The sequence below is a fragment of the Oncorhynchus gorbuscha genome, linkage group LG23, assembly GCF_021184085.1.
Source record: "Oncorhynchus gorbuscha isolate QuinsamMale2020 ecotype Even-year linkage group LG23, OgorEven_v1.0, whole genome shotgun sequence".
NCBI classification, from domain to species: domain Eukaryota; kingdom Metazoa; phylum Chordata; class Actinopteri; order Salmoniformes; family Salmonidae; genus Oncorhynchus; species Oncorhynchus gorbuscha.
Genome location: NC_060195.1, coordinates 53958997 through 53985599, shown reverse-complemented (window position 1 = coordinate 53985599; position 26603 = coordinate 53958997). Strand labels below are relative to the sequence as shown.

The 26603-nt window shown below is 42.7% G+C and overlaps 1 protein-coding gene across 1 annotated transcript in view; it reads right to left on the bottom strand.

The window, feature by feature from the left end:
- Window positions 1-26603, bottom strand: part of LOC124011234 (low-density lipoprotein receptor-related protein 1B-like) — a 196180-nt gene that overhangs the window by 66037 nt on the left and 103540 nt on the right. The window contains exons 32-52 of the mRNA XM_046324387.1: window positions 25320-25460; window positions 23675-23800; window positions 23289-23420; window positions 22986-23120; window positions 20777-20906; window positions 18066-18192; window positions 17100-17260; window positions 16449-16576; window positions 16015-16119; window positions 15536-15805; window positions 8110-8299; window positions 7036-7240; window positions 6362-6554; window positions 5325-5450; window positions 4942-5070; window positions 4623-4742; window positions 3756-3869; window positions 3314-3463; window positions 3038-3163; window positions 1538-1657; window positions 591-719 (exon numbers count right to left, since the gene is read on the bottom strand). Coding sequence (XP_046180343.1) covers window positions 591-719; window positions 1538-1657; window positions 3038-3163; window positions 3314-3463; window positions 3756-3869; window positions 4623-4742; window positions 4942-5070; window positions 5325-5450; window positions 6362-6554; window positions 7036-7240; window positions 8110-8299; window positions 15536-15805; window positions 16015-16119; window positions 16449-16576; window positions 17100-17260; window positions 18066-18192; window positions 20777-20906; window positions 22986-23120; window positions 23289-23420; window positions 23675-23800; window positions 25320-25460 — 3057 coding nt within the window. The remainder of the gene's footprint in view (window positions 1-590; window positions 720-1537; window positions 1658-3037; window positions 3164-3313; window positions 3464-3755; window positions 3870-4622; window positions 4743-4941; window positions 5071-5324; window positions 5451-6361; window positions 6555-7035; window positions 7241-8109; window positions 8300-15535; window positions 15806-16014; window positions 16120-16448; window positions 16577-17099; window positions 17261-18065; window positions 18193-20776; window positions 20907-22985; window positions 23121-23288; window positions 23421-23674; window positions 23801-25319; window positions 25461-26603) is intronic.

Genomic DNA, 26603 nt, shown 5'->3' with positions numbered 1-26603 from the left:
CTGAATGGAAGCAAGTCCACGCAGCAATGTTCCAACATCTAGTGGAAAGCCTTCCCAGAAGAGCGGAGGCTGTTATAGCAGCAAAGGGGGGACCAACTCCATATTAATGCCCATAATTTTGGAATGAGATGTTCGACGAGTTGGTGTCCACATACTTTTGGTAATGTAGAGTGAAGGTGAAATATGTTTTTTACAGCACTGTAGAAGATAAAGTGCCGATTATTTTTCAATTTTTTTGTTGTAACAGAAACGTATTGAGTCATTTTTGCTTTGCAATAGCGATTCTGAATACACAATATTGACCGAATGTATTGACCAATACACAATGACAGAAATGTAATGAGACATTTTTGCTTTACAAATGGGACTACGCTATGATTGTCTGCTGTTTGTTTTCTGTCTGGAGGCCTTCAGAAGACAATACCCTATGACAGACATGTATTGAGACATTTGTGTTTTACAAAAGGGACTTGGACTACACTGTTAGACACATGTCCTTATTATTATCATTATAATATGTGCTTTAGAAAAGAGAGTGAGTACAGTATGACTGTGATTTCTGTTGGAGAACTTCAGAACAATATTATTACCACAGCCAGCAGCAGAGAGCTCATCACTCCCATCTGGACAGTCCCTCTCCCCATCACAAAGCCAGTGTTTGGGGACGCAGCCGTACGACTCTGGGCAACTAAACAACCCTGGGCCACAGGTAGCCGTACCTGGATATGTACAATAGGATTCCTGGTCAAAACAAACTGAAGAATCTGTAGCCTGAGTGCCAGTCTGTTTTAGCTATCTTGCCAATTTCTTAAGGAATTGCCATGCCAACCATGTTTGCTATGATAATGATTTGGCAAGACAGCAAAAACAGACTGGCAATCAGGATACAGAATCTGCACAATTACAGTAATAGAAATACAGATATTTACAAGACTTTCTGAAGAGTCTGTGCAAATATTACTGAAAAACATGAAATCCACATCTCTGTAGCAAATTGCTCATCTATATCTCTCCACCAAGGATGTATGTCGTAAAATTTCAAATATATTAACTGAATCTTTCCCTGTCCCTTTCTTTTTGTTGTACTTTTTACGCATTTTTCTCCCCAATTTCATGATATCCAATTGGTAGTTAGTCTTGTCCCATCGCTGCAACTCCCGTACGGACTCGGTAGAGGCGAAGGTCACGTGTGCACCTCGAAACATGACCCCGCCAAGCTGCGCTGCTTCTTGACACACTGCTCGCGGAACCCGGAAGCCAGCCGCACCAATGTGTCGGACGAAACACTGTACAGCTGGCGACCGAATCAGCGTGCATGCGCCGGGCTGCCACAAGGAGTCGCTCGAGCGCGACGGAACAAGGACATCCCAGCTGGCCAAACCCTCCCCTAACCCGGACGACACTGGGCCAAATGTGCGCCTCCTCATGGGTCTCCCGGGTGCAGCCAGCAGCGACACGGCCCGGGATCAAACCTGGATATGTAGTTTGACACATTTGAGTCAACATAGTGTAAATAAATTCAGGCGTGTTTTTATACCACAGATCTCTGAGCTCTCGTCCAATCCATCCCCACAGTCGTCCTCTCCGTCACAAAGCCACTGTTTGGCTATGCACTTGTTCTTAGAGCAGGCAAACTGGTTCCACAGGCAGGATAAGTCTAGACAAAATGGAATATAACACATTATATATGGTATTTCATTGGGACAGGAAGCATGTAAACATCTTCACAATTAACCATGCAGAGAGCAGTGGTAAATGAATGATAGAGCACGGTAGTGTGCAAGTCCAAATGGGCCCAGGTTTCAACTGTTATAGAGTAATATGACATTGCAGTCAAGTCACATACAATAAAAGGTAGGTCAGTCTTTGAACAGAAAAGGTGAAGAAAATAATATCACATACGGAGGTGAAGGTAAACAATTTTGAAGGGAGTCTCTATTCTAATGCAGGTGGGAAATGATATCACTGTATCAATGTCATCTGTGAAATTAGATACAAACAAACAACACTCCCTCAGTCGTAAGCACTTTCAAAGTAATGCTTGTCTTACATTCAAACCATGTACAAAAGGAGTGAAGGAGCGCCAAGTGAGGTAAAAATGATTCAGCCTTAGCAAGCAGAGAGCGAGAGAGCGAGAGCGAGAAAGAGGGAGAGAGAGAGAGGGGAGGGAGGGAGAGACATAAAGAAAGAGAGAGAAAGAAATGTCTGTTTATTTGTGAGCATTTCACATCAATTTTATGATGACACTGTGGAGCTGCTTCCTTGGGCAGCCAGAGAGCAACCATTAACAATAACTGTATGGCTACATGGACAAGGTCAGTGTGAACTAGCCACACAAACAGCGGGCACCAACAACACGGTGTGAACTATGCCACACAAACAGCGGGCACCAACAACACGGTGTGTGCATCCAATCACTACTGGCTGGGACTCATTCAAATACACAGACGATGAGCAAATCCACAACAAATATGAATAGGATATTTGCTATTGCTATTCTGTTTGGGTTACAACAGCATAGTCTACTGCTCTGCCCTGAAGAACCAACAGCAGGGGTGAAGCATCTCCTCCCATCATTATTCCTCAGGGGAGGCTTTGAACAGTGATTGCGGAGAGATTTCCACATAGGGATCAAATCAGGGATGGAAGCATTGGGCTCAGCAGGAGACACCCCTTCACTGCTTCCTTTAATGACCCACATGAACAAACCACCAACACTGGGTTATCTTATCTTCTTATCTGTCCGTATTGACCGAATGTATTGACCAGACACAACAGGGGATACAGGACAAGAGGAGAAATCTTTCAACCTAGAAATTCTCCATTATATTTGGCCACCTTGAGCTTTGTCAGCATTTCATGCAGGATGTACCCTACAACATAATGATCCAACCGTTACTTTAAACAGAGTCATTTGACTCATTTAGACTCTCTCTCAAATCAATGGCAGTGGCTACAAATCAGTGCAATGTGCTTGCTGAAATAAATGTAATGTAAATAAATATTAGGTATAAAGTAAATATCTCTGATATCATACCACACTGGAATTCATCTGCTCCGTCTTCACAGTCTTTCACTCCGTCACACAGCCAGACAGTGTGGATGCAGTTTCCACTGGGGCAAGCAAAATGGCCCTCCTCACATCTCTTTCTGAGGGAAGGAGCTGGGGAGAAACCAGAAGCCAAGACACAATTTCAAAATATCTTAAAATGCATCCCACTAGGCCTGGTGTCTGTCTGGTACATGGCCACATCAACAGTAGCCGACAGAACTAGTGTCACAGAAGAGAAAAAAAGGAAGGATAAAAACATACTCTGGCAGTTGGTTTCATCTGCATAATCCCCACAGTCGTTGGCTCCGTCACACATCCAGGAGGGGTGGACACAGAGGGAGGTAGAGTTGCAGCTGACAAACGCTGTCTCCTTCACCCCCAGCATGTAGTAACCCAAGCAGCCTGTGTTGCCTAGAGAAAGTGGGCATTCGACCGGTATATCCAAAGCCTAAGGTTAGGGATTGATTCCTGGCTACACATTGTTTTAACTATAATAGCATAGTGTCCAGATATAACAATGAAAAATAACTTCAAATTCCGAGGTGCGGACGTTCCTTCTTCTCTTTTATCTAGCATTAAAAAGACACATGACCAGGCTAGACTACAGACCAGCTACGTGGAAAAGCTACGTGAGAAAGGCAATGTCGTAGTGCGGTGCCTTAACAAAGGTACGGTATGGCCCTTTAACAGAGGCTTATCTTACTGCAGTTCTTCTCATCTGAGGCGTCGGGACAGTCGATGATCTGATTGCAGTGGGCCGAGGCCGGAATACAAACCCCGTTCAGACAACGCCAGTCTGAGGGAGAGCATGAGGAATCTGGAGAGAAAATGCAGGTCCGAAATGAAAAGATGAAGAGACGAGGGATAAAAATATGTTGTATTTGAAATCCATCTCTTTGGTTCGTCGTCAGGTGAAGAGATAAATAAGAATAGATAACATTGGCCTCCCGGGAGCCACAGTAGTCTAGGGCACTGCATCGCAGTGCTAGCTGTGCCACCAGAGACTCTGGGTTCACACCCAGGCTCTGTCGCAGCAGGCTGCGACCGGGAGGTCCGTGGGGCGACGCACAATTGGCCTGGCGTCGTCTGGGTTAGGGAGGGTTTGGCCGGTAGGGATATACTTGTCTCATCGTGCACTAGCGACTCCTGTGGCAGGCTGGGCGCATTGCATGCTAACCAGGTCGTCAGGTGCACGGTGTTTCCTCCATCACATTGGTGTGGCTGGCTTCAGGGTTGAATGCACGCTGTGTTAAGAAGCAGTGGGGCTTGGTTGGGTTTCGGGGGACGCATGGCTTTCGACTTTTGTCTCTCCTGATCCAATACAGGAGTTGTAGCAATGAGACAAGATAGTAACTACTAACAATTGGATACCACGAAATTGGGGAAAAAAGGGGGTAAAATAAAAGGAATAGATAATATTATCCTTGCTTGGAGAAATGTTCCTCTATGAAATCTAATAGGAGGGACAGGAGTTCTAAAGCTATTTATTTGTTTATACAGTAATAATATAGTACAGATTATGTTGTCTGTCGGACAGGGCATGTAAATTCATCAGATTCTTATTACTCACTGTTACAATAAACCTCGTCGGAATCATCTCCACAGTCGTTCACCCCATCACAAACCCGGCTATTGACCACACAGCGCTGGTTATAGCAGCTCTTGAAGCCCCGTCTACAGTTTCTGTTATCTGTAAGAGAGGAAGAGATTCGACCAAAGGAATTACATGACATTCACTTGAATACTGTTTCTCTTCTCCTTCATGGATTTCAGGAAGTGAGTGAGTCTGAACTCATTCTACTGGACAAGAGCCCCGCGGGGGCTCGGTAGGGATTATCATCTGAGGACCGGTGAACTAGTACAGTAAAGCATATTGGGTGCGTACTTACCACAGTATTTCATTTTCTCATCAGACTTGTCTTTGCAGTGTGCTATTCCGTCACACGTCAGCTGATAGTCGATACACTCCCCGTTCCCACACTCAAACTCAGTGTGGATGTTGCAGGAGGAGTTTCCAGCTGTAAAAAGAAGAGAAAATAATTTGGGGGGGATTCTTCATCCAAACAGAAGGGTCTGCTTTCTGCTATATCCCTCCCAGACAGTCTCCAACAAACATCCTTCTTCAATGCCCATCTTCATTGATTCATCTGACAGTGACCCTATCAGATGCCTATTGTCTATTTGTCTATTAGCAAGACATTCACATGGTCTTTTCGAGCCAGATGCTGTTTACCCATGAATTAGAGGGAAAAAGACAAGGTACTAGACTTACATACACATCTGTTATCTTCCAGTATTAGTCTCTCTCCTCTGCAGCTACAGTTGACTGTGCCATGAGGGGTCAGAAGACAAAGGTCATGACATCCACCGTTCAGCACTGTGCAAGGGGACAGTTCACCTGGGAAAACAGATCATTGTGGGTACTGTAGTACATCATGTTACAGAAAACACACATCAACCTCCAAATAAACAGGACAATATATTGCACATTTTTTATCATCCAAATGGCATGATTTATTTCCTACTTGCTTCCACATTTTTCTAAATCAAGCACTGAAAACTTTTCAAGGGCAGTGTTGTGGTAGAAAGGTAGACTTCTCTGTTGGGGACCATCTTTGAACTCTGTTTGGCTTGAACAGTGGAATGGAGCGGTAAGCTATAAACCATGCCATCATGCTGCCCCCTTAGTACACACACACACACACACACACACACACACACACACACACACACACACACACACACACACACACACACACACACACACACACACACACACACACACACACACACACACACACACACACACACACACACACACACACACACACACACACACACACACACACACACACGTCTGCTCACGCCAGAGAGAGAGAGAGAGCGAGAGAGCGAGAATATATATTTCTCTGCTCGAATGGTACAGATTCAGCTGAAGCACTGTGCCAAGCTTGGGCTCCACTGAAGCACAGGCCAGACAACATGGGATAGCCTGTGGCACTGGAGGTTGGGATTTTTGGAGTTGTTTATTCAATAACAGATTTACATTGAGTGGTAATTAATCAGGGAAGGTAGCTGGGTCTATAGGAAGTACTGCATAATGTTCATGCCAAATGGTCAAACACAGCTACACAGGGTTGTAAACCACATGCAAACCATCACAGGCTGCAGTTACATTTTATCACACACAATTGCAAAATAGTCTACTCACAAAATACCACATTTTGTGTGTATATTTTAGACAACGTATAGAAGATTCCATGTTGACAAGTGAGTTGTGTTTTGATGTACTGTATAGAATTCACTTACAATTGTTGGTATTGTTGGAAACTGCAACAATTCCCATTGGCTGGTGGGGGATGTCGGCTCTAAGGACCTTCATCTCGCCACCTGTGTACTTATTGGAGCGTACCACCGCCCTCCGTACCCAATCAGACCAGAACAGGAAGTTCCCATAGATAGCCAGGCCAAAGAAGGTTCCTGGACCTGACTTCATAATTACCTATAGATTGAACGTATGACGAAAATTGTGTTAAATTGGTTTTATGCTCATGTTTTAGTAATTTGTTTAGTCATATTAATTTAGGTTGAAATACAGCAACAGATACTTGGACGTCACATAGTCAAGCAGAAGAGGTATGAGACAGCTGGAATCATTTCTAAATCTGATGGTACACTCTTAGAGAAAAGGTTTCCAAAAGGGTTCTTCAGCTGTCCCCATAGGATAACCCTTTTTGATTCCAGGTAGAACTGTCTGTACAAATGGTTATTCATGGAACCCAAAAGGGTTCTACCTGGAACAAAAAGGGTACAAGCACCTGTAAAGGGTTCTTCAAAGGGGTTTTCCTGTGGGGACACGCCGAAGAACCCTTTTAGGTTCTAGATAGCACATTTTTTTCTAAGAGTGTACAAGATGTGACTTAATCATTCTATTCAGAATATCATACAGTGTATATATAAATATATATATTATTTCTCCTTACATATCTGTGTGAGCCATCATATTCACATCGTTCAATCTTTCCCAGACTGCCATCGGAGAAGAAGAGTTTCTCAGCGGTGTGGTCGATGGTGAGTCCATTAGGTGTGAGGATGTCTGTGGTGATGACACTCTGGATATTGTTTCCTGACAGGGTGGATCTCATAATGCTGGGGCGCAGTTCATTCCAGTTAGTCCAGAACATCAGGCTGCATCAGCAGTGAAAACAAAAACACTATTGAGACTTTCACAGAAGCTCACCCTCTCAAACACCTAGATCTCACCTAGATCTCCTGAACACAGCTCACTCTCCAGATCCCAATCACCTGCTCACACACCTGTATGCCATTACCACACACTATTTAGTTCAGTTCTTTGCACCCCATCACTGTGAGGTATTGTTTGTTTTGTGACACACGTCTTTCAGAGCTGTTATTCCCCGTGATTTACTCTTCCCTGCCTGTACTTTAGCTTATTGGATTTCTGTTTATCTACCTATTGCCGGATCTCCCGGACTACTTTACTAGCCTTTTCCCTGCCTGTCCCTGGACCCAGCTACCTGCCTCCACCTGTGGTCCTTTGCAATAAACACCTGCTGCGCCCTGCACTTGAAACCAGCTTTGTCTCCCCTCGTGTCCATTACAAATGTATAGCAAACATCCAACGTCTACACTGAATGATTATTTCCATTCTCCAGGGAAACGCAAAACTACTTCTTCTTTCTCTATTTTATAAAGATATGAACATGTTCCCATCCTCACATGCTAAAGCAAAATACTTTTGTGACGTTTTTAAGACTATCTCATGTTCTTGTGAAGGATAATAAGGGATGAAATGGAGGCAAAGAAAACATAAAAGAACCATCCACTGTAAGACATTAGGATCAGTAACGAATGATGATAGAACACCTCTGACACTCCCCCAGAGCAGTTATAAACCTCATTCCCCTGATAGCAGAAGTTTTCAATAGATTTGCTAACCGAGTACATAACACAAACCATATACCCAAGTGAGCATCTAATGTAGGCCACTAAGGGCCTGTGTAAGACATTAGGAGCAGTGAAGGTTTAACACCTACTTCTGACACTCCTCCAGAGCCAGGTTATGTGGGTGGTCTTCCTCTGCCAGTGTGACCACAGCCTCTCTGGTGAAGGCCCCGGGGAGACTCTGGTCCAGGCTGTGCCTGCTGATGGTGGCTGTGGTGGAGCTGGTCCAATAAAGCGAGTCCCAGGCTCCATGGTACGCCAGGCCCTCTACTGACCCCACATCTACACGGCAACAATAACAATGATATAATTAAGCAATAAGTCACGGGGGGGTGTGATACATTGCCAATATATCATGGCTAAGAGCTGTTCTTATGCACGACCAAAACACGGAGTAAGCCGTGGTTAACCGTGATATATTGGCCATATACCAAAATCCCGAGGTGCCTTATTGCTATTATACACTGATTACCAACACAATTAAAACAGTTAAAAGTAATTTTTTGTCATACCCGTAGTGTACAGTCTAATATACCACAGCTTTCAGCCAATCAGCATTCAGGGCTCCTACCACCCAGTTTATAACACTGAATATAACATTGACAAATACTGAATAACAATAATCTGACCTTTGCTTGAGTAAGAAGAGCTCAACAAACACACGCGATACAGTCAAACACAGTAAGCGAATTAGTATTTTCTTTCATGGTAAAGTAAGAAAAAATATATATATATGTATACTACCTTTCAAAAGTTTGGGGTCACTTAGAAATGTCCTTGTTTTTTAAAGAAAAGCAACATTTTTGTCCATTAAAATACCATCAAATTGATAAGAATACAGTGTAGACATTGTTAATGATGTAAATGACTATTGTAGCTGGAAACGGCAGATTGTTTTAATGGAATATCTACATAGGCGTAGAGGCCCATTATCAGCACCCTTCACTCCTGTGTTACAATGGCATGTTGTGTTAGCTAATCCAAGTTTATCATTTGAAAACTGTTGTTTTCAATAAAACTGGCCTTCTTTAGACTACTTGAGTATCTGGAGCATCAGCATTTGTGGGTTCGATTTCAGGCTCAAAATGGCCAGAAACAAAGATTTTCTTCTGAAATTCCTCAGTCTATTCTTGTTCTGAGAAATGAAGGCTATTCCATTCAAGAAATTGCCAAGAAACTGAAGATCTCATGCAACGCTGTGTACTACTCCCTTCACAGAACAAACTGGCTCTAACCAGAATAGAAAGAGGAGTGGGAGGTTCCCGTGCACAACTGAGAAAGAGGACAAGTATATTATAGTGTCTAGTTTCATAAACAGATGCCTCACAAGTCCTCAACTGGCAGCTTCATTAAATAGTACCTGCAAAACACCGGTCTCAATGTCAACAGTGAAGAGGTCCGGGATGCTGGCCTAGGCAGAAAAAAGCCATATTTCAGACGGGCTAATAAAAAGAAACGATTAAGAGGCCCATGGGACCGGGAGGCCCATGGCGTACAATTGGACCAGCGTTACTGCACCTGTACATAGCCCACTGTCACACCCTGACCATAGTTTGCTTTGTATGTTTCTATGTTTTGGTTGGTCAGGGTGTGAGCTGAGTGGGCATTCTATGTTACATGTCTAGTTTGTCTAGTTCTATGTATGGCCTGATATGGTTCTAAATCAGAGGCAGGTGTTCGTCATTGTCTCTGATTGGGAACCATATTTAGGTAGCCTGTTTGGTGTTGGGTTTTGTGGGTGATTGTCCTTATGTCCTTGTTCTGTCTGTGTTACTTAGCACCAGTATTAGGCTGTTTCGGTTTTCGTGTTATGTTTATTGTTTTTGTTGTATTTGATTCGTGTTTATTTTGTTTTCATTAAACATGGATCGCAATAGCCACGCCTCATTTTGGTCTGACTCTCTTTCACCTAAGGAAAACCGTTACACTCACCTATAATTTAGCCCAAACAACTACCTCTTTCCCAACTGTATTTAATTAATTAATTTATTTAGCTTCTTTGCACCCCATTATTTTTATTTCTACTTTGCACATTCTTCCACTGCAAAACTACCATTCCAGTGTTTTACTTGCTATATTGTATTTACTTTGCCACCATTGCCTTTTTTGCCTTTACCTCCCTTCTCACCTCATTTGCTCACATTGTATATATATCTTGCACGCCTTGTAAAAGTTGTCTGATGTGGTGGTGTCATAAAGGTTTCCACATAACGCATTTAGGCGTGAAGGAATTCAGTGAACAACTGTACTGGGTAGCGATCAACACTCTGAACGCTTTGATTTCAAACCGGTTGGGTCTGAATGTGAATAGCCTTCATCGGGATACACCTAGATATCCCTGTGAATATATCCCCATTATTTCATATTTTGCTGTACCGAACTGTAGAGTTTCTTCCTAAAAGATAAATCAATGCCAAACTCATTTGAATGGAACCTAACGAGCCTAGGCAGGTGTAAAAATGTCCCACTGTGCTAAGAGATTAACAATAGAAGACTGTGGTGCTGTGTCACAGCTGCTCACTGTTTCACATTCAGACGGGACAATAGCACAAACAGACAGAAAAATCATATTCTCTTCATCTGCCCTGCCCAAATGTATTCAGAATATATTCTGCAAATAGTGTAAAATCACACACTTGTTTGGACATGGGGATAGGCCTACATGGTTGACAAAAATATTATTTTAGGAGATACTTAAATATCATATTCGTTAATCATTAAATAGCAATAGTGCTGGTGCTTTCTCCAGCCTCCTTTAAGTGCAACCATTATTCCCTTTCCTCTCCAACATCCAACCCCCTCGGTTATTTTGATGGATCTTCCTTCCCCGTTTCTGGTCAGTCAGATATATTTGAGCCAAGTCAGCATGGAGCCTAGCCTACTACAGTGAAGCTACAGGGGCTATGGGGTGATGGGGATCTGCTGTCTATGTGCATTAGGGAACTACAGACCTCTGTGTGTGTGTGTGTGTGTGTGTGTGTGTGTGTGTGTGTGTGTGTGTGTGTGTGTGTGTGTGTGTGTGTGTGTGTGTGTGTGTGTGTGTGTGTGTGTGTGTGTGTTCACCTGATTCCTCCTAAAACACTGTATCAGATGGACATACAGAAGAAATGTCATATTCATCTGTTGGCATTGATATTCACTGTATGTCTATCAGTGGAGGCTCCTCAGAGGAAGAAGGGGAGGGCCATCCCTCCTCAGTGAATTTCATAAAATATTTTTGCAAAGGTTTACAGTTTGCAAAGGTTTACAGTAGCCTCAACAGCACCATGTAGGATAACACCATGGTGTAGCCGGAGGACAGCTAGCTTTCGTCCTCCTCTGGGTAGATTGACGTCATTACAAAACCTAGGAGGCTCATGGTTCTCACCCCCTTCCATAGACTTATGCAGTAATTGTGACAACTTCCGGAGGATGTCATCCAACCTATCAGAGTTCTTGCAGCATGAACTGACATGTTGTCCACCCAATCAAAGGATCAGATAATTACTAAAGTTCTGAAAGCATAAGCTACAGCTAGTTAGCACTACAGTGCATAAAATGTGGTGAGTAGCTGACTCGAGAGAGAAAGGCAGTAGTTGAACAATTAAATTAATTTCTTCCAAAATGAAGGAGAAGCAAGAGAGAAATAGAGAGAGATTTTTTCTGTCACTTTCAGTTTCAAATACTTAGCTAGCAAATGCAGCTAACTAGCTTAGCCTACTGAAACACCTGGCTCAAACAGAGGGATGTTGTGTTAGCTAGCTGGCTATGACTTTCCAACACAACCCTGGAACTCTTCTAAGTCAAGGTGAGCTTTTGGTTTTACAAATTGATGATACACTGACTGTACACTGACTGTACACTGTAATGCTACTGTGAGATTGTAGCAGGTTTACTAACGTGTTAGTTCTACTGGCTATGCTAACCATGACGTTACTTTAGCTAATATGGTGACAACGATGTAAGTCGTGTGTAGCGGTTTGGCTTGGAAAGGTTCTTTCGCCTGGTCACATACAGCTGGTGTGATGTGCATTGAGGTCCACACGTGAAGGGACAAGGTGAGAGGAGGAGAGCACATCGAGGCGAGAAGGAATACAACATGTGTATAGGGAAAATCCGAGTATCATGTAGTAGAATAAACCTATCGCTGTTACATTGACCTGAATGGAAAATGAATGATAGTCATCCAATATGCTGTAATATAAATAAAGCCATGCTCATGAAAATAAAATTGTCCTCCCTTATCTTAAAGGGCACTGACCGCCACTGATGTCTATATAGGATGAGAGTAAAGGCGTCCTCGTGCTTCCCATCTGAAAGAGTTCGTAACAGTTTGTGCATATATATTATGATGACATTTTGTGACCATTTTGTTTGTTTTGGTCTTCGTAAAGTTTTTTTGGGGCTGCTCGTTCACATTTTTTCTCTCGAGGCAAGCTGAAGTCGGTAGCTGAATACGCCCCTTCGTCGGTGATTGGTCAACAGTGGGGATTCTTCAATGAAGTGGTTGTTGTCATTCAACAAGAGACGACTTGTTTTCATGAAAACATTTTCATTGAGTAATACTACAAAATTGCGTGACTAACATCTCCTCTGAGGAAACGTCAAAATGAATGACAGATTTTCTTTTGTTATCTTAGATTAATTCTGACTATGGCATCTCAATATGGACAAACATTACAATTACTGTTTTTTTCTCATTTTTAAAATGAAGGTCTTTTAACGGAGTATGTGAGCACACTCGTTCGGTTCGCCTATAGGCACCAGCCAAACTGAAGCATATGGAAGTTTTAAGTCCCCACCATATGAGTCATGCTTTCAACGTAGCACAACATAGAATGCCACCTTTCCAACAAGTAAGTTCGTCAAATTTCTGCCCTGCTACAGCTGCACCCTGTCAACTGCAAGTGATGTTATTGTAAAGTGGAAACATCTAGGGGCAACAACGGCTCAGCCGCAAAGTGGTAGGCCACACAAGCTCACAGAACGGGACCGGCAAGTGCTGAAGCACATAGATATAAAAATGGTCTGTCCTTGGTTGCAACACTCACTACCAAGTTCCAAACGGCCACTGGAAGAAAAGTCAGCACACTAACTGTTTGTCGGGAGATTCATGAAAGTGGTTTCCATGGCAGATCAACTGCATACAACTCTAACATCACCATGCACAATGCCAAGCGTCGGCTGGAGTGGTGTAAGGCTCGCCACAATTGGTCTCTGGAGCAGTGGAAACGCATTCTCTGGAGTGATGAATCACATGCCCCATCTGGCAGTTTGATGGATAATTCTGGTTTTGGCGGATGCCAGGAGAACGCTACCTGCCCCGAATGCCAACTGTAAGGTTTGGTGGAGGAGGAATAATGGTCTGGGGCTGTTTTTCATGGTTCGGGCTAGTCCCCTTAGTTCTAGTGAAGGCAAATCTTAATGCTACAGCATGCAATTACATTTTAAATGATTCTGTGCTTCCAACTTTGTGGTAACAGTTTGGAAGAGCCCTGACCTCATCTTCGAAAACCTTTGGGATGAATTGGAACGCCGACTGCGAGCCAGCACTAATCTCCCAACATCAGTGCCTGACCTCTCTAATGCTCTTGTGGCTAAATGGAAGCAAGTCCCCGCATCAATGTTACAATATCTAGTGGAAAGCCTTCCCAGAAGAGTTGAGGCTATTATAGCAGAAAAGGGGGGGACCAACTCCATATTAATGCTCATGATATTGGAATGAGATTTTCAACAAGGGTGTCCACATACTTATGGTCATGTAGTGTATTTAATGACAGTATTTATCGGTTTATCGGTCTGGGCTCAAAAATGTCATAGAATAATAAGTCCATTTTCCTGTTGTTTTAGTTACTGTCTATTAATATTATTTTTCCTCTCATTCTTATGTTTGTATGTAACCGGTGTGAAATGGCTAGCTAGTTAGCGGTGGTGCGCGCTAATAGCATTTCAATTGGTGACGTCACTCGCTCTGAGACCTTGAAGTAGTTGTTCCCCTTGCTCTCCAAGGGCCGTGGCTTTTGTGGAGCAATGGGTAACGATGCTTCAAGGGTGGCTGTCATCGACAGGGGGTCCCTGGTTCGAGCCCAGGTTGGGGCAAGGAGAGGGATGGAAGCTATACTCTGTTACATGTACATCAGAAAGAAACAGGAATTAAATACATGTATTGTGATGATTGTTGGACAGAATTTGAATTAGAATGCCAAAAAAAAGTGAAGAGGAAATGCCAGTAGTAGTCAGCTGTCCCTGACAGTGTGAAAAGACCAGGTAATATGTTATGGTGGAACTGATTTAACGTGTTTGAAGGTTTTGCGGAGTGAGTTACAGTGGGGACAGAAGGAGTCATCACATCACTTCCTGTTTGCCATCCATCACCTATTACAGTTGGCTGCAAACGAAGATGGATTAACCCTCCTGTATGAGAGGAAATGCCAATACCAACTACCAACCACGCTCCTCACCTGCTCACAGCAAGTCTCAGGCCAACCCTTTTATACACCTACACCAAATCCTGGTCTTCTCTAGCACAGTTGGTAGAGCACGGCCCTTGCAACACCAGGATAGTGGTTTCAATTCCCCGGACTACCCGTATGCAGTCTTTGGATAAAAGTGTCTGCTAAATGGCTTACACAATATTAATACACCTACAGCTTCTCTATTTGTAAGTCGCTCCGGATAAGAGCGTCTGCTAAATGACTTAAATGTAAATGTAAAATGTATATAGAATTCCTTTCATCATATACAACTCCCGTAGAACTAGATAACATTTACTGTATCACTTCTAAAATCATTGCAACTGACATCTCATCTTGCTGTACAATGCAGTCTTTGATAGTTTTGCCACTTCTGTCAGCAACCAAATGAAAGCAATAGAAGTGGCAAAAGATCAGAGTTTCTGTCAGAGACGTACAAAAGAGGCTTGAGTCGGTCTCTAAATGTTGACATCAGTGGTACATGAAAGGCAGTCAGATTATGTGGGATCCCTCTGGTTTCACACTCCAAGTAACAGTTTGAGCTCTTGTCAATGGAGAGTTGAAGACCTTTGAAATTGGGGGAAAGAAATGTTCACTACTTGAAACAGCAGCTTTACTTGCTCATCAGTCTTCTCTCTCATCTTCTTTCTAAAGGCAGGGAGGAAGTTATGGCGCCGAAATAAAATAATGAACGCATCCAATGTGAAAGGAGGTGAGAAGTGAATGCAAGTACATTCTACAAGGGATTTCCACTTCCCCGTTACTCTTTGCTACAGATGTAGGATCTTAATTACTCTTTTGTTGCTCAGACTTTTCCTGCACAGCAGTGTATTTGAGGTTTAAAAAGGCTTCTACAGTTTGTTATTTCCACTTTGAAAAGTCAGACTTGATTTGCCCTCACAAAAAAATGTCCTGTTGTTAGCAGGACCATTTTTTCCTCCTGTAGCAAACTGGCTCATATTAAGATCCTACATCTGTAGATTAACCAACGGTTTTCAGCTTTTCAAACGGTTAGTAATTCATTTAGTAATGGATAAATGAGCAGACAAACAAATATCACACTTACTCTCAACGATCACTCTCCGTCCAGTCCAGTCGTCATTGACAACCTGTATATTCCCAAAGTGAACGTCACTATAGAAAATCCGGTTGGTGCCTCCAGAGTTCTGTTGTCGGTGATGAAAGGCCAGCGCTATCACATTCTTGAAGTAGGCAGGGTTCTCATAGGGCCTGATGGGAGAGTTGAGATCGATGTCGTCTGATAGGTGGATGCTCCTCAGGATCGACCTCTCAGAGTAGAGAAGGTAGCCATCGTACTGGTGACAGCTGAGACCGTCTAATCAAATCACAATGATTATGTAATTAAACCTTTGAAACTGTGATTATTTTGAAATAAACATTTGATGTGAAAAAAAATACAAAAATAGAATAACATTTAAGTGCATTTAAAATCTCTACAACTATAAATGACAGAATACAAATCAAACAAGAGGCTATAAAAGAGATGAATAAAGGAACATAAAAACACAACAGATCACTGATGACCTTTAGCTAGGTAGCCGTAGGCACAGGAACACGTCCTCCTCCCACTGCCCAGGTGGAAACACAGCTGATGGCAGCCTCCGTTGTTCTGGCCACACGGGTTGGTTCCTGTAAGAAAGCCAACAGCAGGGTCAAAAGTCAACACAGGGTCATAAGGAATAAGATTCCATTATGAAGTTGCAGTGATATTGCAGTAGCGATGTTAAGTCAATATGCAGATATTAGGTTTCTGTAGTGCAAGAGATTGCAAAACCTTCACGTTAAAGGGGCAATCAGCAGTTGCTGCAGTAGCTCTGTTTATGAATTTGTTACTGTTTCAACTGCTGATTGGCCCTTTAATCTCAGGTCGATTCTAGAACACTTAACCTCCGCAGGTACCGACAGCTGGTAAAGAACATGAAATAATACAGATGTGATAAGGAAGTTGAAACCTCAACCTTTCTCCCGTCCTCGGTTAAAGACTTTGACATCGTTCAGGTTGACCCCCAGGCCACTCCTCAGAGTCATAGCTCCCTCCATTGCATAACTCTTGACACCTCGGCGAATGGAGCCATTGGCATGAGCCCTACACACACACACACACACACACACACACACACACACACACACACACACACACACACACACACACACACACACACACACACACACACACACACACACACACACACACACACACACACACACACACACACACACACACAACAGGAAGAGGAGGGAGTTTGACACCAGGTAACAGAAAGTTTGACACGGGGATAATCAATGGCCCTTGACTAATTAAAACAGAAGAACTCATTAAATTACATGAGACAGAAGCTAAAATATGCTCGGCAGCTGGTCTGACAGAAGGTGACGGGACCTAGCTACCCTTGTGGATGACATTGTAGTAGGTACGCACAATTTAAATAGAGAGACGGTGTCTTTTCTCCCTTTTTCTGCCTTTTTCTCTGTCAATTAGATTGTTATTTCAAGTGACCTTGTGGTGCAGGTGGTTAATTCAACAAGGGTAGAGCAGCTGGCGAAGGCTTCTTTGGAGCCTGTTTGGAGAGACTGTACTATACTGTAACATTTACGGAGGAATAGATTACCTGTCAGCCCAGTATATGTAAGGCCCATAGACGGCCATTGAAAAGAGATCCGCTGCGTTGCTGGATGAGGATGACAGTACTACCTCCCGGTCCTCTCCGCTCTCAAGGCTGATCCGTTCTATCTTGTCGGCGCGGGCGTCGCACCAATATAATTTATTTTCCTAGAGTACAGTGTGGAGAAAATAAACTTCAGGTATATGATGGTGGGAATAGTATCATTATAAAAAGATAACACAAAGCAGAGTGTAATGCCACTTCAGCCAAGAGGATGAGAGGGAGGCTAAAGTGCTGTGTGTACACTCCGGGGGACAAAAACACCTGGTCCTCCTGTTTGACTCAGTAGGTAAGAGTGTGGAGCCAGCAACATCAACGTCATGGATTCGATTCCCGCTCGGATCACAAATACTACAATACCTGCTGCATCCACTGATTGCCAATAACTTTGACGGCAATCTTTTTTTTAGATGTTTTATTTACTTGTTCAACAAAATCTCTTTCTCTGAGCAATTGATATTACTATGAAATAATATCATATTTTTTTGCATATAATATAGCTCGATATTTGTATTATTTATTTTCTACAGTCATTTTTGCTCATCTTTATCAAGGGTGCCGTACCGTACCGTATATACGATGTTTGGGATAAAAACATCTCCTAAATGGCATTAATTAATCTATTATATAAACTGGGTGGTTTGAGCCCTGAATGCTGATTGGCTGACAGTTATATCAGACCCTATACCACAGGTATGACAAAATAAATACTGTTTACTGTTCTAATTACGTTGGTAGGCAGTTTATAATAGCAATACAACATCTCGGGAGCTTGTGATATGGCCAATATACAGTACCATGATTAAGGGCTGTATCCAGGTACTCTGCATTGTGTCGTGCCGAAGAACAGCCCTTAGCCATGGTTTATTGGCCATATACAACACCTCCTCAGGCCTCATTGCTTAAATATACCTCATAGTCTATGGAGATCCCATTGGGCCATGCTATTCCAGAGTTGACCAGAATTACTTGGTCTGATCCGTCCAGCCGGGCCCGACAGATGCAGGGGCTCTGGCCCCATTCTGTCCAGAACAGAAACCTGGCCAAGAGGACAACAGAAGGGTAAGAAGAGTCCACAGCCACCAGCACCCCCAAACAATGCTCATACTTTACAGTCACCTCATACTTTGACAGGAAATGCTTTGGGTTGATCTAATGAGTATTGTTCATAATCGGTAGACCATTTTTTTTTTTTTGGGGGGGGGGGGGGTGGTGGTGGGGTCTAGTTGCGTTAAAGATCTATTTTTCAAGATAGAGCTGGACCTAGTCAGCAGCATCAACACAGCAGTATTAGACAAATAGGCACATGACGAAAATGACGTCAATACAATAAGCAGCACGTCAGTAACAAACATGTACACGGCACAAGCCAGAGAAACAGACAGCAATACGTTAAGCGTCAGAGCTTGCAAAGAAATCGCAGGGCCGTAACAGTATCAATGGATAACTCAAGGAGGTTCAACTCCTTGGATGGACAGGGGGAGTAGACATGTTCAACTCCCTTTCAGAATATTAATATTGAAGCGAGCAGTTGATCGACGTTCCAACAGTTATGGCTCACTAACTGTGAACGCACCAATTATAAATAATAAAAAAATAACATGACAGTATGCTCTGGTTCCAAATCCCCTCACACAAAATGGAATATCCATAGGGGGCCAGTTGTTGACATATTTCTATATTGGCTTTAATTTAAGCAATCAGCGTGATTGCCACATCAAGATCTCTCTCACTTCATGAGACCTCAGGGTAATGCATGCATACAATGTTATGAATAATAGGGGTTAGAGGGAGACAACATTAATTAGCCCGGCGCAGGTGAGGCACAAGCTGTGACAGTAGACACACACAGCGCCAGTAGACTCATCTCTATTCTCGTCAGCTGCTTATCCTGGTTCATTAGCATCTCTCATCAGGGGAGGAATCAATAGGAAAATGCCCTGCAGTCTAAGCTGATGTGGGGAAATGGACCCGTCCTTTCTTTTCCTGTTATTAATGATTGAGAAGCTGAACGTGAGACAGTGTAGTCAGTTATTAATGCAGACAGTGGGGAAATGTATTTATACTTCATGGTTTACTTTGGATGAAGGGCGGAGAGTTTAGATTTTATTGGTTGGTAATTGCTTGATGTCGTCTGTACATTTTGTTGTGTTACAGCCTGAATTTAAAATGGATTACATTCAATTTTGTGTGACTGATCTACACAACAATACCCCATAATGTCAAAGTAGAGTATTTTGTTGTTGAAATGTTTTGAAATGATTGAAACATGCAATGCTGAAATGTCTTGAGTCAATAAGAATTCAACCCCTTTGTTATGGCAAGCCTAAATAAGTCCACGAGTAAAAAAATGTGCTTAACAAATCAAATAATAAGTTGCATGCCGGAGAGGAAGGAAACTGTTCAGCGATTTCACCACAAGGCCAATGGTGGTTTTCAAATAGTTACAGAATTTGTGATATGAGACAACTGAGGATAGATCAACAACATTGTACAGTCAAAATGCTTGTAATTATACTTCAGTATTCCATAGTAACATTTGACAAAAATATCTAAAGACACTGAAGCAGCAAACTTTGTAGAAATTAATATTTGTGTCATTCTCAAAACCTTTGGCCACAACTGTATATTAGTGTTTTATTATTCATGATTTTTATAAACGTTCAAATATTTTTTTCTTCCACTTTGACATTAGTATTTTGTGTAGATTGAATCAATTTAATTAAATCAATTTAATCCCACTTTGTAAGATATCAAAAATGTAGTTTAAGAATTCCCTACCCTGCAAAAGAAAAACAATGAAACGCCATCTCTTAAAACCTGTGAATACTGGAGAAATCTCAAAATAAATCAATAATGGAGAATGGTCAGATAACAGCATAGTTGAATCTCTGCATGGGATGTACATTTCAGAAAAACAATTGGTGAGAAAGACTGATGATGGGTAGAAAATAAGATCATCTCTAGTACAAGGATTTCTTAGGGGCCAGGCATCCACAGTGTTCATGTCATCTAAAAAGGTCTTAATATAATTTGAAGGTGCCCAGAGTGCCAAGATATTAGCACTGGTGATATTAATAGTAGGATCTAGAGTCAAGTGAAAATCTCCCCCAATGATGGTCACTGAGTCTGGGAAGTCTAGCAATTTAAGCCTGAGATTTGAAAACACTTTGCACGGAGTTGAGATAGAAATACTGTTTAGACAGACACATAAAATCAAAACATGACATAAAAACCCCAATTTGATCGTACAGTCTACAATTGTGAATGCATATCAATTCTATAGCATTTAAAAATGTAATTAAAATAACCAACAACAAAAAAAAAATTGAAAAGGCCAGTATGCCATCGAACATAAAAGTTTACTCCCGAGCGAGCCACGGCCAGTAGCCCCGAGTTGGCAGTGCTGACACAATGTGGGGAAACCAAGGGGTGTAAATACTTTCTAAAGGCACTGTAATTATATAATTCTACTACATAGTCTTGCAAAGATCGTTTTACGACGTTCATTATTACTGGCTCTCAAAATCAATGAGAACATTGGTTATTTGGTGGCCATTTGGTCATTACATACCAAGCGGGTGGACTTTAAAGTGTTGACTGAAATGAAAGACTGTACACACCCTTTCACCGGGTGCACAGCAATGGCTTTGGGCTGGTCAAGTCCTTCAGCTATCACCACGGCTCGGTACAAGCCACTGAGTCGAGCAACCTCGATGATGTTGAAGCCATGGTCCGTCCAATAGATATTACCTAGTAAACAACACAAACATGACTTTGTACAGTGTTCAACCATTGCATTTACAAGTCAGTCAATTCATTACATTTGATGTATGTCTTACTTGAGAAGTATGTCCTTTGGCTCTTGTCTCTCTGTATGTGCTACAGTTGCAGTCGAATATATTGGCACCCTTGCATTTTACAATGGAGCAGAATGCTCGGTTGTCTTTTTTTGTGGTTGAACTGCTATTTTTCTTACTGTGTATCCTCCTGCAACTTACCACAGGTTAGATGTTAACACGGTAAACGAGAATCAGCTGGCGCCAAACAAATTCATTTTAATTCTGAATAATTTAGTCCAGGCAAAGTGAAAAATATTATTTGGATATTTTTTTCTTAGTCCTGTGCGGTTGCAAATCAAACAAATACGTGTGAACAATGTAAAAAATAAATAAATGTTAAACTTATTTCAGAAGAAATAGTGAATCGTGTAAGGGTGCCAATATACAGTGCCTTCGGAAAGTATTCAGATCCCTTGACCTTTTCCACATTTTGTTATGTTACAGCTTTATTCTAAAATGGTCTAAATGAAAAAAAATCCTGAGTAATCTACACACAATAGCCTATAGTGACAAAGCGAAAACAGGTTTTTAGACATTTTTTGCTTAGGTTTATCCTGTTCCCATTGTTCATCCTTGAGATGCTTCTACAACTTGATTGGAGTCCACCTGCGGTAAATTAAATTGATTGGACATGATTTGGAAAGGCACACACCTGTCTATATATGGTGTGGGACCTTATATAGTTGACAGTGCATGTCGGAGCAAAAACTAAGCCATGAGGTCGAAGGAATTGTCCGTAGAATGCTGAGACAGGATTGTGTCGAGGCACAGATCTGTGGAAGGGTACCAACAAATTTCTGAAGCATTGAAGTTCCACATGAACACAGTGACCTCCATCATTCTTAAATGGAAGAAGTTTGGAACCCCCAAGACTCTTCCTAGAGCCGGCCGCCCTATCAAAGCAATCGGGGGAGAAGGTCCTTGGTCAGGGAGGTGACCAAGAACCCGATGGTTACTCTGACGGAGCCCTAGAGTTCCTCTGTGGAGATGAGAGAACCTTCCAGAACAACCCTCTCTGTAGCACTACACCACTCAGGCCTTTATGGTAGAGTGACCAGATGGAAGCCACTCCTCAGTAAAAGGCACACGACAGCCCACTTGGAGTTTGCCAACAGGCACCTAAAAGCTCTTAGACGATGAGAAACCCCGGGACCACCCATACGTAGAATGTATGCACACATGACTGTAAGTCGCTTTGGATAAAAGCGTCTGCTAAATGGCATATATTATTATTATTATTATTATATTATTATCTGGTCTGATGAAACCATGATTTAACTATTTTCCTTAATGCCAAGCGCCATATCTGGAGGAAACCTGGCACCATCCCTACGGTGAAGCATGGTGGTGGCAGCATCATGTGGGGATGTTTTTCAGCAGCAGGGACTAGGAGACTCGTCAGGATCGAGGCAAAGATGAACAGAGCAAAGCACACAGCCAAGCACACAGCCAAGACAACGCAGGAATGGCTTCAGGACAAGTCTCTGAATGTCCTTGAGTGGCCCAGCCAGAGCCCGGTCTTGAACCTGATCGAACATCTCTGGAGAGACCTGACAATAGCTGTGCTGCAATGCTCCCCGTCCAACCTAGCAGAGCTTGAGAAGATATGCAGAGAATAATGGGAGAAACTCAACAAATACAGGTGTGCCAAGCCTGTAGCGTCATACCCAAAACTCCAAGCTGTAATCACTGCCAAAGGTGGTTCAACAAAGTACTGAGTAAAGGATCTGAATATTGTGATGTGATATTTCAGTTGTTTATTTTTAATAAATAAAAATGTCTAAAACCTGTTTTGGCTTTGTCATTATAGGGTATTGTGTGTAGATTGATGTGGAAAAAGCTATAAATTAACAAAAATGTGGAAAAAGTCAAGGGGTCTGAATACTTTCCGAAGGCACTGTTTTTGACCACAACTACTTGTATGTCCTACTTTGCACTTGACATTGTATTCCCTTAAGTAAAGGTTAACTTTGAGAGCTCGGCTACTTACCTCCAATCCAGTCCACTGCAATCCCCTCCACACGGCCGATACCACTAGTGACAATGTCCTCTCTCCACGTCTGATCTCGCTTGGCTCTGGATATTCTGTTCAAGCCCATGTCTGTCCAATATAACGTGTCATTTCCTATTAGGGAAATCAATTCATTGAAAAGGATTAATGTTCTTCACTTCATTTGTTTTTTTCAAACTATAATTTAAAAAAACAATTAAAAAATTAGAATGATTAATTTGCAAACCCGAAACAGGAAGAATAGTCCAAATAATCACAAATAAACAATGCCAATACACTCACCAGCATGGAAGTCAATCCCCACAGCCATCATTGAGCCGGTCACCGGCATCAAGGCTTCACTGTTATCACTCGGGTCCAGGGATATCCCCCTGATGCCCTCATGAAATGAGTACATCAGGAAAGACTCTATGCCTTCAAGTTCAAACACAAAGCCAAAACCAATCGACTATATGGCATCTACTGTGCATGTAAAATGTAAATCTAACCTTCATATCACATCAGGAAAGACCCTAGTCATTCAAACACAAAAAAGCAACACTCATAGACAACGCCATATTTCAATGCCACTATGGGATCTGCAGTACATGTCAAATCAGATTCACATCATGGTTTTCATATGTTGTGTTCCCTGTTCAATGTACTTCCATGAGAAGCCGGCACAGTACCTTCACATGACATGCGATCAGAGTGGAGGTTGTAGCCCATGGCACAGGAACAGCTCCTTGTGCTCTCTGATGTTGGGAAGCAGAGCTGAGAGCAGCCACCATTGTTGTCCTGACAGAGATTCCTCCCTGCACAGCAGTGGAACATGGTTAGGTTACATTGTACGTTACACTGTAAACAAACAGTGTACATTAGACATCACACTGTAGATGTAACACGTAAGCATGGCCATTGCCTGTGTATTCATTCAGGAAGCAACGCAGTAATGACACAGCAGGACAACATGCTTATTATTTAACTGAGCATTACGGTGGGAAAAAGCAGAGTTAGACCGAGTACATCTGCATTGCATTGCGTTCCAATTATTTTCATGAGATTACAGTACTTCCAAGGCAGCATTAGCACTCCCAGTGTGTGAGATTGAGAGAGAGAGAGAGAGAGAGAGAGAGAGAGAGGAGAGAGAGAGAGAGAGAGAGAGAGAGAGAGAGAGAGATGAGAGAGAGAGTGAGAGAGAGAGAGAGAGGGGATGAGAGAGAGAGAGGGGATGAGAGAGAGGATGAGAGAGAGAGAGAGGGGATGAGAGAGAGAGAGGGGATGAGAGAGAGTGAGAGAGAGAGAGAGAGAGATGAGAGTGAGTATGAGAGTGAGAGTGAGTGAGTGAGTGAGTGGAGTGAGTGAGTGAGTGAGTGAGTGAGTGAGTGAGTGAGTGAGTGAGAGAGAGAGAGAGAGAGAGAGAGAGAGAGAGAGAGAGAGAGGATGAGAGAGAGAGAGAGAGAGAGAGAGAGAGAGAGAGAATGAGAGTGAGAGAGAGAGAGATGAGAGAGAGAGAGATGAGAGTGAGTGAGAGAGAGAGAGAGGATGAGAGTGAGAGAGTGAGTGAGAGAGAGATAGATAGAGAGAGGATGAGAGTGAGTGAGAGAGAGAGAGAGAGAGAGATGAGAGTGAGTGAGTGAGAGCGAGAGAGGATGAGAGAGTGAGTGAGAGCGAGAGAGGATGAGAGTGAGTGAGTGAGAGCGAGAGAGGATGAGAGGGGATGAGAGAGAGAAAGGGAGAGAGAGGGGATGAGAGAGACAGAGAGGGAGAGAGAGGGGATGAGAGAGACAGAGAGAGAGAGAGAGAGAGAGAGAGAGAGAGAGTGTGATTGAGTGAGTGAGTGAGTGAGTGAGTGAGTGAGTGAGTGAGTGAGTGAGTGAGTGAGTGAGTGAGTGAGTGAGTGAGTGAGTGAGTGAGTGAGTGAGCGAGTGAGTGAGATAGAGAGCGAGAAAGAGAGAGAGAAGACTAACGAGACATGACCATACTCCCATGTGGTCGGTGTCAAAAAAAGAGAAATGAAGTAGCTAATCGGTCAGAGGAATTGAGGAGGAAGTTTAAAGATTTACATTTAAGACACCTTAATTGCCATTTTTAAATACTGACGGAGATAGAGAGCAATCCTTCTATTGGACCTGTCAATAAAATGGATGATACTGCCAATGACTCTACAAAACTGCTACACGGAATCTCAATGAAGAACCATTATTTTCTGGCCAGTTGGATTAAAAAAAGGACCATTTCTTCTGAAACACACATAAACACAATAAAAAACACGTCGGTGCATTCTCAATAGAGGATCAAAGCATTGAGTAGCAGTCATACTCCTTGCATTACCTGTCTGGCTGTCCTCGTCATACACCTTCATGTGAACAATCCCCGTGGTCTTGTTGCGTAAAACCACCATGTCCAGCCCGCCTCTCTTACTGACGGTCCCCAACTGGGCCAAGTTGTCATCGGCCCACCACAACTTGGCACCTGAAGACAGAAAAATCAACCATTGTTCATGACTAAATTGACAAGTATACTGATAAATCAGAGCTATTCAAGAAGACCATGAATACTACACGGTAGCAAAAGTGGTTCTATGCCGTATCTGCGAGTAACCCTTGAATTAAAAGATAACGGCCCATTTGTTCTTGAATAATAGGATATAGCGCATGTTCACTAAAAATATCACTGGACCCAAATAACACATTGAATGATCGCTTTCCTAGGAACTGTAACGTACAATTGCAACTGAATCGAATACATTATAGGAACTGTATAATACTGTGTTATTCATAAGGTATGTATTGCTCTCACTGTACAGTATTCCCTTGCTGATGAATACAGTAGGCCGGGGCTCACTCCTGGGATGCTTGTAAACGAAGGCACACGGAGGGGAGCTATGCAAAGGAGGACTTTCAGGTTTCGTCCTCTGAGAATCGGGTGATACGAGACGGAGAGACAGGATCTCAAGTTCATTCCTCTACGCATAAATCTTAGGGGCACAGGTCCAGGGAGGAAACAGAGGAACTGGGACATGTGACATATTTTTTTCTTCTTATAATATGAGCCCATGTACTATACTTGCAGCCTTGACTGACAAAACACCGAGGTACCAGTCAGCCCAGCACAAAGGGACATAGGACGGCGGCTCAGCAGTCAGACAACCTCTGAAGCCAGGCCAATCCTGTGCCTGTAGACAGGGAACTTAACGTTCTCTTCTTCTTCTTCTTTTTAACCTGTCTGCATACTTGAATGGGGCACAGTGCAGTGGGTTTGAGACATACCATCCTTGGCTTTTGGCCTGCTGGACTACAGCTATCAACAAAGAACATCATCTCCTCGGAGAGCATGCAAAAAGAGGCCGTGTTAAAACCAAAGAGGAAAAAATACACGTCTTTCAGATAGGATTTCTGTAAACAACAGTCCCTCTACAGCTGCATTACATCAGAATCAAACAGTATTCCCAACAGAGTTACGGCAGACCATACTGTAGATAGGTAGATAGGACTTTAATATCCCAGAGGCTATTACAATATCCCAAGCAGATAAGAGAGGTACTATAAACTAAGGAATCATAGCAAAACCAGAGCAAGAAGCCCATCAATAATGACGTACCTCCCCTGTCTCCCC